Source organism: Miscanthus floridulus, chromosome 8 (assembly GCF_019320115.1).
Source record: "Miscanthus floridulus cultivar M001 chromosome 8, ASM1932011v1, whole genome shotgun sequence".
Lineage (NCBI taxonomy): Eukaryota > Viridiplantae > Streptophyta > Magnoliopsida > Poales > Poaceae > Miscanthus > Miscanthus floridulus.
In genome coordinates this window covers 84925333-84940248 of record NC_089587.1, presented here as the reverse complement: position 1 = coordinate 84940248, position 14916 = coordinate 84925333, and the positions used below count along the sequence as shown (strand labels likewise).

Sequence of the window (14916 nt, the reverse complement as noted above, 5' to 3'; positions counted from 1 at the left end):
AAAAAGAGCATATACAACTTTCTATTTACACCTAGCGTCCCCTGCATGATAGTAGATATATACTAGGCTATTGTATTGCATCGTTATAGACGTGCTTACACGCCGTTTTCATGTCAATGGTGGTCAAATTGCGGTTCAAAATACGGTCATGTACTCGCGCTGCCCATCATCATACCGAGAGGTACAACACGACCTAAAGTTTTTAGTGTCATGTTGCGCTTTAGTCAGACTCCCTCCATTAAAAATTATAATCCGTTTTAACTTCTTTAGATACATATATTTTATCATGTATCTAGGCATAATCTACACCTAAAGTGTTAAGTAAAAGTTATACACCTAGAAAGCCAATATATATATATATATATATATATTTATATATAATTTGAAACCGAGGGATCATCATGTACCTAAAGATCATGCTATATGGCCCACTTTCAAAAAGCACAGTACAAATCCCAGCTCTACCCCTGCCCGTATGATATGGGGGCAAATAAAGTGAGGATGCTAAGCTATATTCCCAATCCGGTCGGCACTGGCTTTGTATGCGATTCACCCATCGCCATCCAACGCAACACTTTTGTTAGCCTTGCTCCGATCCGAATCGCGCCGCTGCCGCCGGCGAAGGGTACGCCTGCCTAGGATCCAACGCTCCATATGGATGGAGTGTATCGGCCCTTTATGGGTGGTGAGTGTGTTGCCATTTCGGTCGTACACGAGACAGACAAAGAGAGTCTAGAGAGAGACACCCGAATCTGTCTCTGTACTCTGCTGGGGTATAGATCGATGCCGGACAGGTGCTTATATTCCAGCAAAAGGAACGCCATGGCTGGCTCCGGCTCCGCCGGGATACAACTCCCCTCGGTTCCCCAGCGACTTTTGCTGACGCCTTTTTTCACATTCTCATTCTGATGGCTCCGGCGACACTGCTCTGTGGCGCGGGGTGGCTGGTGTGGCCAACGCCCAACGGAGTGGTGTCGCTCTCAGTTGCGTCCAGCACCTGAGTTCCTTCGTGGTTGGGCCTCAATTTTGTGCTAGCATCCAATCTGAGCCCCAGAAGAAGGGTCTTGGTCCGCGGGTCGTAACCACATTAAGCCCACTCCAGATCTCATGTAACGACGAACCCGGAGCCCATCACAGACCGAAAGCCCACGAGGCCCACCCCAACACCCCGGCCCGTTTCGCTTCCGCCTTATCCCTCTCGGACTGCTGTCGGATTAGAACGACAGAATGGAGGCCGGCCTGCGCGCGCTTGGCCACCGCTACTGCGGCGGCGGCGGCGGCCTCGGCGGGTTCGCCGCCACTCGTGCCACCCACCTCCGGCGCCAGCGCTGCGCGGCTGCCTTCTGCTCCCGTGAGTGGCGAGAGACTGTCACCCCCTCCCGTTCCAGTGTGTCTGTGTCTCTGACGTCCCTCGCGCTTGCAAACGTTTCTGCAGTTGCTGTTAAGGGAGATGGGAATGGCGCCGCGGGTGGCCCCGTGGGGAGCGGCGTCGAGGTGGCGCGCGCCAGGAGGATGCTTCACGTCGTGCTCGTCTCGCCGCTGGTAAGTGGTCACTGCTGCCTCCTTATTTTGAGGTTTGAGCTCGCATTCCTGTGGCCGACTGCTATTCTGTTGATGTGATAGTCCGTCTGCCATTTTAAGCTCGAATTCTATAGTCACTGGTTGAATAAGAGTTCGGATTGGTGCATTGCGCCTGTGATCTTGTCTGTTCACGTGATGCCTAAATCTGAAAGATTCAATCAATTCAATAATTGGGAAGAGAATAACTCTAGCCCTTATATGATGTGTCGGTATACAAATATAGAGACGGAGGAGGTCTAGTCTATCTGTTTTTACAGATACAAAACGGCCCTCTACTTTAGCTGAGTCGTACACCACATGAACAGTATCATCTACATCTTTAAATGGATGGAAGTGCAATGCTTGTAATACAGCATATCCTAACCCTGCTGCTGTTTTGCTCGGTGGACAATAAGAGGGTAAACTATTAACTATTTGCTGTGCAATACTAGTGTAGTTGCTTATTTATGGATGGGTCTACTTTGATTACGGCATGCCATACTAGTGTTGCAAACTAGTAACTTGTTGCAATGTAACACTAGTGAGTTGATTATTTGCCTTGCCTTGTTGTTGTGCTGAATTATGGATGACTGTACTTCACAGATACCAGGAAATACAGGGTCCATTGCAAGGACATGTGCTGCATCTGCAGTTGGCCTGCATCTTGTCGGGGTAAGGTTAGTCTACAGATTATTTGTTGTGTTCTTTAGTAAAAGGTTCTTGATGCAGCAGCATCTTTCTTGCCCCATATTGTCATCCATCTGGAGTTTTATGTTGTTAACTAAAATATTTTTGAATATTTTTCTCCAGCCATTAGGTTATAAGGTAGACGACACGAAATTGAAGCGCGCGGGATTGGATTATTGGCCGTATCCTTTGGTTGGATGTATATATGGGCCCTCACCCCAAATTTAAGTCCATTAGGGCATCAACATAGTCTACAATATGACAGTTTGATGATCAATAGATATAAAAATATGTTGATTGAAATATAAAGAGTTAAATAATATTTTTCATGATAAATGCAGTAAGATCAACCTTCTGTTGTCATTCTATATTATAATCTGTATATGATCTCTGACATACTAAATCTTGCGGGCAGTGATCATAGAAAGAACTCGTCTACTCAAATATCAGTCTTCTTCCTTAATCGCTGCTTTTAAGATATGCTGTTGTCAAGATTCATGACTCTTGGGACCATTTCTGTGATTATTTCATGAAGCAGGTGATGAATTCTCTGTCCTCCCGGATATTTTGACTACCAAATTGTTTTCAGCATCATCATGTTCTTTTTTCTCCATCAGGAAGGAGATAAAAGGCTGTTGGCATTCACCAAAAGAGGCACAAAAATCCATTCAGTAAGTAACTACTGCTTGTTCAAGTAGAATTGTAGTATATCTATACCTGCACCACAATGAAAACTGTCGCAGTGGGTATAAAATCTCAACTAATTTGCAAATTTGAATATTTTCTTATTTTTTTTCGAAAACTGCTGGCAGGAATATGCCAGGCAAATATATTGATAGAGGAGAGGAAAAGCCAAAGTATAAACTTACAACAACAACAAAGCCTTTAAGTCCAAACAAGTTGGGTAGGCTAGAGTTGAAACCAAGCAGAAACAATCAAGGTTCAGGCACGTGAATAGTTGTTTTTCAAGCACTCCTATCTAAGGCTAAGTCTTTGGATATATTCCATCCTTTCAAGTCTCCTTTTATTGCCTCTATCCAAGTCAACTTCGGTCTTCCTCTGCCTCTCTTCATGTTACTATCCTGGCTTAGGATTCCACTACGCACCGGTGCCTCTGGAGGTCTCCGTTGGACATGTCCAAACCATCTCAACCGGTGTTGGACAAGCTTTTCTTCAATTGGTGCTATCCCTAATCTATTACGTGTATCATCGTTCCGAACTCGATCCCTTCTTCTATGACCGCAAATCAAATGTTTTCAAGTCGTCCGATTAATCGCGATTAATCACGATTAATCGTCTTAATCGGTCCCTACTGATTGATTAGGGGTACCATCGACTTGTACAAGTTGTCCGATCGATTAATTGTGATTAATCGTCCTAGTCGGTCCCATGGCGACTAGGTTCGACTGGGCGACTTGAAAACATTACCGCAAATCCAACGCAACATAAGCATTTCCGCGACACTTATCTGTTGAACATGTCGTCTTTTTGGAGACCAATATTCTGCACCATACAACATAGCAGGTCTAATCGTCGTCCTATAAAACTTGCCTTTTAGCTTCTGTGGTACCCTTTTGTCACATAGGACACCAAATGCTTGCCGCCACTTCATCCACCCTGTTTTGATTTTATGGTTAACATCTTCATCAATATCCTCATCTCTCTGTAGCATTGATTCTAAATATCGAAAGGTATCTTTCCTAGGCACTACTTGACCTTCCAAACTAATATCTTTCTCCTCCCGAGTAGTAGTGCCGAAGTCACATTTCATATACTCAGTTTTAGTTCTACCGAGTCTAAAACCTTTGGACTCCAAAGTCTCCTGCTATAACTCCAATTTTTGATTCACTCATGTCCGGCTTTCATTAACTAGCACTACATCGTCCGCGAAAAGCATACACTAAGGGATGTCCCCTTGTATGTTCCTTATGACCTCATCCATCACTAAGGCAAACAGATAATGGCTCAAAACTGATCCTTGATGTAGTCCTATCTTAATCGGGAAGTCATCCGTGTCTCCATCACTTGTTTGAACACTAGTCACAACATTATTGTATATGTCCTTAATGAGCCCGACGTACTTCGTTGGGACTTTATGTTTGTCCAAAGCCCACCACGTAACATTCTTTGGTATTTTATCTTAAGCCTTCTTCAAGTCAATAAAAATCATATGTAGGTCCTTCTTCTTCCTATACCGCTTCATAACTTGTCTTATTAAGAAAATGGCTTTCATGGTTGACCTTCCGAGCATGAAACCAAGTTAGTTTATAGAGATCCGCGTTATTGCTCTCAAGCGATGCTCGATAACTCTCTCTCATAGCTTCATACATCAACTTAATTTCCCGGTAATTAGTACAACTTTGAATAACCCCTTTATTCTTGTAGATCGGTACCAATATACTTCTCCACTCGTCAGGCATCTTGTTCGATCGAAAAATATGGTTGAACAGTTTGGTTAGCCATACTATAGCTACGTCCCCGAGGCATCTCCACACCTCGATTGGGATACCATCCGGTCCCATCGTCTTACCTCCTTTCATCCTTTTCAACGCCTCTCTGATCTCAGATTCTTAGATTCTCCGCACAAAGCGCCTATTGGTGTCATCAAAAGAGTCATCCAACTGAAAGGTTGTGTCCGTATTCTAACCATTGAATAATTTATCAAAATACTCTTGCCATCGATGTCGGATCTCATCCTCCTTCACCAAGGGATGCTCCCTTTTATCCTTAATGCACTTAACTTTGAAGTCCCTTGTCTTTCTCTCACGAACCCTAGCCATCCTATAAATATCCTTTTCTCCTTTCTTCGTACTCAAATGTTGGTAAATATCCTCGTACGCTCTACCCTTTGCCATATTTACAGCTCGCTTTGCAGTCTTCTTTGCCACCTTGTACTTTTCTATGTTGTCCACACTCCTGACATGGTACAAGTGTCTATACCATTCTTTTTTCTTCTTAATAGCCCTTTGGACTTCCTCGTTCCACCACCAAGTATCTTTAGCCTCGCCTCCACTTTCTTTGGTTTCTCCACACCTCTGAGGCTACATTCCGAATGTTGGTTGTCATCTTCTCCCACATGTTATTTATGTCCTCTTCTTCCTTCCAAGAGCCCTCTTTGATAACTCTTTCCCTGAATACCTCTGACGTCTCCCCTTTCAGTTTCCACCACTTTATTCTTTCAATCTTAGCTTGTTTATCCCTACGGGCACGCACTTGAAAACGAAAGTTTACCACCAAAAGCTTATGGCCCTGTTCGTTTGGGCTGGTTTGGCTTATAAGCCATGGCTGAAAGTTCCGTTGGCTGGTTTGGTGTGAGAGAAAAATATTGTTTGTTGGCTGATAAGCCATGGCTTATAAGCCAAATACGAGCAAGCGAACAGGCTGTATGTTTCTCAACATAAGCTTTTGGTGGCAGACTTTCGTTTTCAGGTGAGCTTAAAAGACGAAAATACAAATGGCCCAAATGAGGAATTTAGGCCCTCGAAGCTAACGGCCTAAGCCAAAGGCAAAAATTTCTCTTAGTCGCTTGGCTCCCGCGCAACACAATAGTCATGAAGATCTTCTTATGGAAATGGCACGTATTGATGGAGATTTATAGCGGAACACATTGACTTGATCTGATATTGGTGCTCTTTCTCTAGATCTATAGCAAATATGCAACTCAGATTCTTTGGCATTCACTTGATTAATGTGCTCCATGTTTTGATTAGGATTTCTCCTACAGGCCAGGGGACTGGCTAGTCTTTGGTTCTGAAACAAAAGGATTGCCTCAACAAGCCCTTGAGGATTGCTGTAAAGAAGGCCTAGGTGGTGGAACCCTCCGAATTCCCATGGTGGAAACCTACGTCCGGTGCCTGAACCTCTCCGTCAGCGTTGGAATCGCACTGTATGAAGCAGCTAGACAGCTGAACTACGAACAGCTTCAGTACCAGCCTGAGCTCCCCGAGGAAGCACAGGGGCTATTCCCAGCAGAGGACATTTATGCATGAGAACAATTCATATAGTAGAAAGACTACTGCCACCGAATCGATCACCTCAATTTTTTTGTGTACTGTTTGCCGTGACACATGGGCATATGATTGAGCTGGAGGACCACACACGATTCTGTTGCGAATTCAATTCCAAGCCGAGTCCTTGTCGAGGTGGTGTTCGCATGCTCATTCAAAATGTGTACCGGATTTGCATGAAAGAATCGTTTTAGTATTATAATTTTGCAGTCAGAAGGTGATTAGAGTATGCTAAGATGGGGTCTCTTTCTGACTTTTTTGTGTACTACTGGTTACTGAACCATAAGCTTTGTTAATTGCAATTAGATGCTGCCTTCTGTTGCTTGCTTCTGTGTCAATGTGGTGAGGGAAAGGTTGGTGTGGAAACTTTACTGGATTATAAGATTGCTCGTATACGATCGTGGATTATAAGCTGAAATATTATTTTTCTCTCACACCAAATCAGCGAGCAGTAAATAATCCACCCTGGTTTATGGCCTGCCGAACAGGGCTGGTCACACAGCTCACAGGTCAAATAGTGCCCTATCTGTAGGTGGCCCTGACCAGTGAAATCATTGGGCCATCAGCAGCAGCTCTATGCTGTGCTGGAGGATTTATAAATGTTGCTCAGCAGCAGCAGCAGCCAGCAACTCCTCGTTGTTCTATGTGAACAATGAACAGCATGGTACTGGGTGTTTCTGAAACACTCGTTTGGGTCAAGGATTGAACCCGTGAATGCATCAGAAAACAGCATTCGAATTCTCGAGTTGGGCCGGCAGTGTTCGCCTGTACAGATCATGACACAAACAAATGTATCAGCATATTTATAACACAGCAGGATTGTGTAAACACATGAATTATAGAAAAAATGTATGAGTTTAGTTCTTTTGATGAAGAGCTAGTTTACCGTTATCTCTCATTACAACAACAACAACAACAACAACAACAACAAAGCCTTTAAGTCCCAAACAAGTTGGGGTAGGCTAGAGTTGAAACCCAACAGAAGCAATCAAGGTTCAGGCACGTGAATAGCTGTCTTCCAAGCACTCCTATCTAAGGCTAAGTCTTTGGGTATATTCCATCCTTTCAAGTCTCCTTTTATTGCCTCTACCCAAGTCAACTTCGGTCTTCCTCTGCCTCTCTTCACGTTACTATCCTGACTTAGGATTCCACTACGCACCGGTGCATCTGGAGGTCTCCGTTGCACATGTCCAAACCATCTCAACCGGTGTTGGACAAGCTTTTCTTCAATTGGCGCTACCCCTAATCTCTCACGTATATCATCGTTCCGAACTCGATCCCTTCTTGTATGACCGCAAATCCAGCGCAACATACGCATTTCCGCGACACTTAGCTGTTGAATATGTCGTCTTTTCGTAGGCCAACATTCTGCACCATACAACATAGCAGGTCTAATCGCCGTCCTATAAAACTTGCCTTTTAGCTTCTGTGGTACCCTTTTGTCACATAGGACACCAGACGCTTGCCGCCACTTTATCCACCCTGCTTTGATTCTATGGCTAACATCTTCATCAATATCCCCGTCCCTCTGTAGCATTGATCCTAAATATCGAAAGGTATCCTTCCTAGGCACTACTTGACCTTCCAGACTAACATCTTTCTCCTCTCGAGTAGTAGTGCCGAAGTCACATCTCATATACTCAGTTTTAGTTCTACTAAGTCTAAAACCTTTGGACTCCAAAGTCTCCCGCCATAACTCCAGTTTCTGATTCACTCCTGTCCGGCTTTCATCAACTAGCACTACATCGTCCGCGAAAAGCATACACCAAGGGATGTCCCCTTGTATGTCCCTTGTGACCTCATCCATCACTAAAGCAAACAAATAAGGGCTCAAAGCTGACCCTTGATGTAGTCCTATCCTAATCGGAAAGTCGTCCGTGTCTCCATCACTTGTTCGAACTCTAGTCACAACATTGTTGTACATGTCCTTAATGAGCCCGACGTACTTCGTTGGGACTTTATGTTTGTCCAAAGCCCACCACATAATATTCCTTGGTATTTTATCATAAGCCTTCTCCAAGTCAATAAAAATCATGTGTAGGTCCTTCTTCTTCTCCCTATACCGCTCCATAACTTGTCTTATTAAGAAAATGGCTTCCATGGTTGACCTTCCGGGCATGAAACCAAATTGGTTCATAGAGACCCGCGTTATTGCTCTCAAGCGATGCTCGATAACTCTCTCCCATAGCTTCATAGTATGGCTCATCAACTTAATTCCCCGGTAATTTGTACAACTTTGAATATCCCCTTTATTCTTGTAGATCGGTACCAATATACTTCTCCTCCACTCATCAGGCATCTTGTTCGATCGAAAAATATGGTTGAACAGCTTTGTTAACCATACTACAGCTATGTCCCCGAGGCATCTCCACACCTCGATTGGGATACCATCCGGTCCCATCGCCTTACCTCCTTTCATCCTTTTCAATGCCTCTCTGACCTCAGATTCTTGGATTCTCCGTACAAAGCGCCTATTGGTGTCATCAAAAGAGTCATCCAACTGAAAGGTTGTGTCCATATTCTCACTATTGAACAATTTGTCAAAATACTCTTGCCATCGATGTCGGATCTCATCCTCCTTTACCAAGAGATGCTCCCTTTCATCCTTAATGCACTTAACTTGGTTGAAGTCCCGTGTCTTTCTCTCACGAACCCTAGCCATCCTATAAATGTCCTTCTCTCCTTCCTTCGTACTCAAATGTTGGTAAAGATCCTCGTACGCTCTACCCTTTGCCACACTTACAGCTCGCTTTGCAGTCTTCTTTGCCACCTTATACTTCTCTATGTTGTCCACACTCCTGTCATGGTACAAGCGTCTATAGCATTCTTTCTTCTCCTTAATAGCCCTTTGGACTTCCTCGTTCCACCACCAAGTATCTTTAGCCTCGCGTCCCCTTCCTTTGGTTACTCCACATACCTCTGAGGCTACCTTCCGAATGTTGGTTGCCATCTTGTCCCACATATTGTTTATGTCGTCTTCTTCCTTCCAAGAGCCCTCTTTGATAACCCTTTCCCTAAATACCTCTGACGTCTCCCCTTTCAGTTTCCACCACTTTGTTCTTTCAATCTTAGCTTGTTTATCCCTACGGGCACGCACCTGAAAACGAAAATCTACCACCAAAAGCTTATGTTGAGAAACAACACACTCCCCTGGTATCACCTTGCAATCCAAGCATGCTCGTTTGTCCTTTCTTCTTGCGAGGACAAAGTCAATCTGGCTACAGTGTTGTCCGCTACTGAAGGTCACTAGATGAGATTCTCTCTTTCTAAAGAAAGTGTTGGCTATCATCAGGTCAAAAGCTACCGCGAAGTCCAGAACTTCCTCCCCCTCCTGATTCCTACTACCATACCCAAAACCTCCATGAACTGCCTCGAAACCTGCGCTTGTAGTACCTACATGCCCATTAAGATCTCCTCCTATAAAAAGCTTCTCACTACTAGGTATAGCTCTAACCAGGCCATCTAAGTCTTCCCAGAACTGTCTCTTAGCACTCTCGTCGAGGCCTACTTGGGGGGCATACGCACTAATTACGTTCAAGACCATATCACCAACGACAAGCTTGACTAAGATAATCCTATCTCCTTGCCTTCTCACTCCCACCACACCATTCTTGAGGCTCTTATCGATCAAAACTCCTACTCCATTTCTATTCGCGACTGTCCCTGTGTACCAAAGCTTGAAACCTGTATTGTCCACCTCCTTCGCCTTCTGACCCTTCCATTTAGTCTCTTGAACGCATAATATATTTACACGCCTCCTAGTCGCGGTATCAACTAATTCTCTTAACTTACCTGTAAGTGACCCTACATTCCAACTACCTAAACGGATCCTAATTGGTTCGACTAGCTTCCTTACCCTTTGCACCCGTCGACTCTGATGCGAAGACCCTTGCTCATTTTTCACTACACCCGGGCGCCGATGTAGCGCGCCACTAAGGAAGCGACGACCCGATCCTTGGTTACTTGACACCATGCCCAGATCACGACACGGCGCGTCACGGGGGTGACGACCCGGCCCTTGCCCATTTAACACCATACCCGGGTTCCGATATGGCGCGTCGCTAAGAGGGTTACGCCCCAACGATTTTCTTTCGGGTTTCATCTCCATTTAAGTGGCTAAGTTTTTACATTGGCTCGCCACGCCTAACACAACCCTCCTCCTTTACCAGGGCTTGGGACCTGCTATGCTGGGACACCAAAGGCGCCCCACCATAGGCGGAGTTTACCGTTATCTCTCATTGAATAAAATATTTTATGAGCTGGCTCAAACAAGACTTGGAGCTGCCCAAGTGCCCAACGGAGTTGCTTGGCAGGCAAATGATGACGTTTAACGTTGGATTCTATTCTAGGAGTAGCCTCAGCGTGCATGATGGCCATCCACCAGTGCGATGACTTCATTCAGGAATCCGACGCTGTCAAAAACGTGAAGGAATCGTCGATGTGCTGATTAAATTATGCAAAGACCATTTGCACCTAGTTTTATCAGCAGATGTACTCATGTACAGCAACTAACATTCGGCATGATAGCTCGACATTTCAGTTGTGTGGGGTACCAATCGCTAGGTGATGGCTGTGGTTCTAAAACTAAAAGAGACTCATTTGGTCAAAAAAAAAGGAGAGATTCAACAAGAAGAGCCTCCTGTATCCCACCACCAGCAGCCTTCTCCAGCTAACCTCTGGACCCCAGGACTTTGTTACGCTACGCATGCAAGCTTGCTCTGGCTGCACTGCAATGCACAGCAGCACAGGCAAGAGGACAGTGCACTGACCAGAAGGGTTGCAGCACACCTTGTGTCATTGTGGCATCTTTTCAGAGTCAAGCCAAAGGTGAACAGCACCGCATAGCACAGCCTAGGTCTGGTTTAGTTTGCAAGTTTTTTCACTCTCTTCATCACATTAAATCTTTAAATATATGCATAGAGTATTAAATATAGATAAAAAAATAACTAATTACATAGTTTGATTGTAAATTACGAGACGAATCTTTTGAGCCTAGTTAGACCACGATCGAACAATAATTGTCAAATACAAACAAAAGTGCTACAGTACCAAATACTAATTCCTAACTCTAATCTAAACAAGTCCCTAAACAAGGCCCTAGGGCAAAACCCTCCTGCTCTCTCTCAAGTCCCCGAGCGGCTGATTTAATATAAGAAAAAAAAATACTGTTAGCTAACAAAAAAAAAATGGTTTACTAGTCACGTAAACAGGCGGGCGAAGAAGCGCTACAGTTCTAGACAGTGGCAAAGCGCTACAGTTCTAGGCAGTGGCAAAACGATAGAAAACTCCTAGTAACAGAATTCGCTTTGGAATGGATCAACAGCCTGATCGCAAGATCATGAAGTGCCACAAAAGATTCCAAAGATTAGCACGGCTGCAAAGGCTGCAGGTTGCAGCACTACATCGAGTGATTCACATTCATTCACTACTGGAGCAGATGATGATGATTGTAGCCTGCGTTGACCATCTCTGAAATTCACACTACTTACTGCTAATCTACATGAACAAGACTACTCCGATCCGAGTCTTTTATGCGTTGGATTGGACCTACGTAGTTGATCAGTAGTCGGCTGACGGCGGCGGCCGCCGGGTCACCATGGTCAGCCTATCCGATCGAGGCTCTCGGCGACAGCGCGCATGCGCGGGCGCATCTCGGGGTCGGGCTCCGTGCACCCGAGCGCGACGTGGAAGACGGCCAGCACCTGCTTCTTGGCGTGCACCTCGCCGAGCAGCGTGGGGTCGACCACCTCCGACAGCGGCCGCTCCTCCTTGAAGGCACGGCGCACCCAGGCCTCCAGGTCCATGCCGCCTTCCCCCTCCGTGGGCTCCCGCCCGGTGACGGCCTCCAGCAGCACGACGCCGAACGCGAACACGTCCCCCTTCTGCGTGGCGGCCGCGGCGGGCGCGCCGCCGGGCGCGCGCAGCTCCGGGGCCACGTACGACGCGGCGCCGGTGCCGCCGCGGAGCGCGCACGCCGCGCTGCCGAGCTTCTTGGAGTGGTGGCCGGCGGCCTTGTGCGCGCCGGCCACCAGGCGGGCGAGGCCGAACCCAGACACGTGCGCGCGGAGCTCGTCGTCCAGCAGGATCTTGGAGGACTTGATGCAGCCGTGCACGTACCGCCGCGGGCTGCACTCGTGCAGGTACGCCAGCCCGCGCGCCGCGCCCTGCACGATGGACAGACGCACGGACCACGGCAATGGCGTCGGCGACGCCGTCGGGCCACCTGGGATAGCGATAAGATAACCAACCAAGGCTCTCGCCGGTGTTAGTAGCCCGCCCTTCTCCTTCTTGGACACTGATAGTACAATGCATTGCTACCAAAAGACGGGGATATTTTTGTTACCGTGGACAGCGGAGTGGAGGGAGCCATTGGGGAGGTAGTCGTAGATGAGCAGCTTCTCGTCGGGGGCGTAGTAGTAGGCGCGGAGGCGGGCCACATTGGGGTGGCGCGCGCGGCCGATGGCGGCAGCCTCAGCCTCGAACGCGCGGCGGCAGCGCCACCCGGAGCCGTCGCTGTCGCCATCGTCAGGCTCGCTGAGGCGGCGGACGGCGACGGCGGGTCCACGGCCGGGGACGACGCGGTACACGATGCCGCCGCGGCTCTTGCCGACGACGTAAGCGGAGGCCCGGAGCAGCTCCTCCAGCTCCATCCCGAAGCCGTCGTCCATGGCCACGAACAACTCCCCTTCCTCCCCTCCCCCGCCGCCGCTACGCCGGTCCTCGCAGCCGGCGAGCGTCACCGCCCCCGAGCCCTTCTCCTTGGCCGACTCCTTCTCCTCGTCCGCAGCCGCCGCGCCACACCGCCTCCTGCACTGCCACTGCAGAGCGACGCCAGCGACGATGGCGACGACGACGATGGCGGCGAGGACCGGCACCGTCGGCGACGACCGCCGCCGCTTCGGACCTCCCGGCCTCCTGACCTCCGCCGCGGCGCTAGGGTCGGTGACGCCGCCGCCTCCGGCGGCGCTGGAGTCCGGGATCCTCGGCCCGTCCTCCCCGCTCGCCCGGCCCGCGCACTCGACCTTGAGCGGGAACCCGCACAGCCGCGGGTTGCCGTCGAACGCCGTGGGCCCCTGGTTGACGAGCGAGCCGACCTGCGGGATCTCGCCCTCCAGGTCGTTCCCGCGGAGGTCGAGGCTGACAGCGACGGGGATCCCGCCGAACTCGGGCGGGACACCTCCCGTGAAGTGGTTGTAGCTGAGGTTGAGCACGCCCGACAGCCGCGGGAGCGCGGCGAGCGCGGGGGGAAGCGTCCCGTTGAGCTGGTTGGAGGAGAGGTCGAGCCGCTGCAGCGAGACGAGGCGCGCGATCCCGGGCGGGACCTGGCCCGACAGCTGGTTGTGCGCGAGGTCGAGCGTCGCCAGCCGCTGCAGCGCGGCGATGACCGCCGGGATCTGGCCGGACAGACGGTTGTAGGGGAGCGACAGCGCCTGGAGCTCGGATAGCAGCGACAGCGCCGACGGGAGGTACCCGGCCAGCGAGGCGTTGGCGAGCTCGACGGCGGAGACGCGGCCGGTGGCGCCGGAGGAGGAGGAGGAGGCGCAGGTGACGCCCGCCCAGAAGCAGGGGTCGGCGTCGGCGTCCCGCCACGTGGACAGCGCGTTACCCGGGTCGTCTGACACCGCGAACTTGAGCGCCAGCAGCGCTAGCCCGTCCGTGTTGAGCGCCGCCGCGGTGGAGGCGACGGTGGCTGCCGCCACCAGGACCGTCAGAACCGCCGCCATTGCACGGAGCGAGCGCGAACGCTGCGGGGTGGTGGTGAGTGGATCACAGTGCTTCCATTCCCTGGGACTCCGTGAGGCGAGGCTGCAGGGTAGCAGTTGCAGAGAAGGGAAGGGAATAGGGGAGGTGGAGGAAGCAGCCAGAGGAGGGGAGCGATAGGGGCGGCGTGCCGGCGTGGGGTGTGGGTTTTAGGTGACTGAGATTTAGCGGCGAAATGACTGGAAGACCCAGCGGGAGTCCGGGAGGGTCACTGTTTATGTGGGGGTTAACGGGAGAAGGCAGGGGTAGTTTGGGGAGAAAGATTGAAATGAATGCAGTGGGGAGTCGCGCTGGAGGGCTGTTGGTGAGGTGGGCGAGGATTCGATTTCGAAACATTTGATATTGGTGGTCGGGAAGGGGAGGAGGACGATGACTTTTGGAAAAGTACGGCCTCCGTAAAAAAAACAATTTTAGCTTTTAAATCTGGACATACGTTACCTCCGAGTTGTAAAGCTAGAATTATATATTATTATTATTATTATTATTATTGACGGAGGGAGTATGTTTACGCGTAGAAAATTTTTATAATATTTTTAATTTGATCTTTTTTTTAAAGAAAATTTACGTTTGCTTCATAGATGATGTAAACTGATCTTTGGACCCTCCACACCACAACACATGGCTCTAAGGTAACATGTCTCGACGTCACTACTTATGGCGCCGAGGTGCTTGCCCGCACACAGCATGGCAATCGAGGTGATGCTGATGTGGCCGGTAGATCGGAGCCACAGATCTATGGCGTCGATCTCAGAGCCAAGATCTATGGCGCCGACCTATTAAACCTACATAGGCTCTTTCTCTCCCTCTTTCTCGCACTCTTTCTCTCCCTCTCTCTCTCCCCGCCACCCGCCGTTCCCCGCGCGCCTGTCTGCTCCCTCGCACCCCCGTCCGCTCCCTCGGC

At 48.9% G+C, this 14916-nt stretch overlaps 2 protein-coding genes across 2 annotated transcripts; one reads left to right on the top strand and one right to left on the bottom strand.

Moving 5' to 3' along the window:
- The first annotated feature begins 1227 nt into the window (after positions 1 to 1227).
- On the top strand, positions 1228 to 6554 carry LOC136476869 (uncharacterized). The gene is made up of 7 exons (XM_066474842.1): positions 1228 to 1351; positions 1436 to 1542; positions 2164 to 2232; positions 2371 to 2429; positions 2725 to 2785; positions 2865 to 2918; positions 5958 to 6554. The coding sequence occupies exons 1-7, from the start codon at positions 1228 to 1230 to the stop codon at positions 6234 to 6236; spliced, it is 753 nt and encodes a 250-aa protein (XP_066330939.1). The 3' UTR covers positions 6237 to 6554.
- Positions 6555 to 11370: 4816 nt separating this feature from the next.
- On the bottom strand, positions 11371 to 14109 carry LOC136476863 (receptor protein kinase-like protein ZAR1). Its single transcript, XM_066474835.1, has 2 exons — positions 12598 to 14109; positions 11371 to 12477 (listed from the first exon to the last, which is right to left on the bottom strand). Exons 1-2 carry the CDS (start codon positions 13976 to 13978, stop codon positions 11855 to 11857), a joined length of 2004 nt encoding a protein of 667 aa, XP_066330932.1. The 5' UTR covers positions 13979 to 14109; the 3' UTR covers positions 11371 to 11854.
- Positions 14110 to 14916: the final 807 nt, after the last annotated feature.

Coding starts and splice junctions, on each gene's coding strand:
- LOC136476863 (XM_066474835.1), bottom strand. CDS start 13,978: ATGGCGGCGGTTCTGACGGTCCTGGTGGCGGCAGCCACCGTCGCCTCC. Junction 12,478..12,597: donor CCTCCACTCCGCTGTCCACG/GTAACAAAAATA, acceptor TCGCTATCCCAG/GTGGCCCGACGGCGTCGCCG.
- LOC136476869 (XM_066474842.1), top strand. CDS start 1,228: ATGGAGGCCGGCCTGCGCGCGCTTGGCCACCGCTACTGCGGCGGCGGC. Junction 1,352..1,435: donor CGCGGCTGCCTTCTGCTCCC/GTGAGTGGCGAG, acceptor ACGTTTCTGCAG/TTGCTGTTAAGGGAGATGGG. Junction 2,786..2,864: donor GTGATTATTTCATGAAGCAG/GTGATGAATTCT, acceptor TTTCTCCATCAG/GAAGGAGATAAAAGGCTGTT.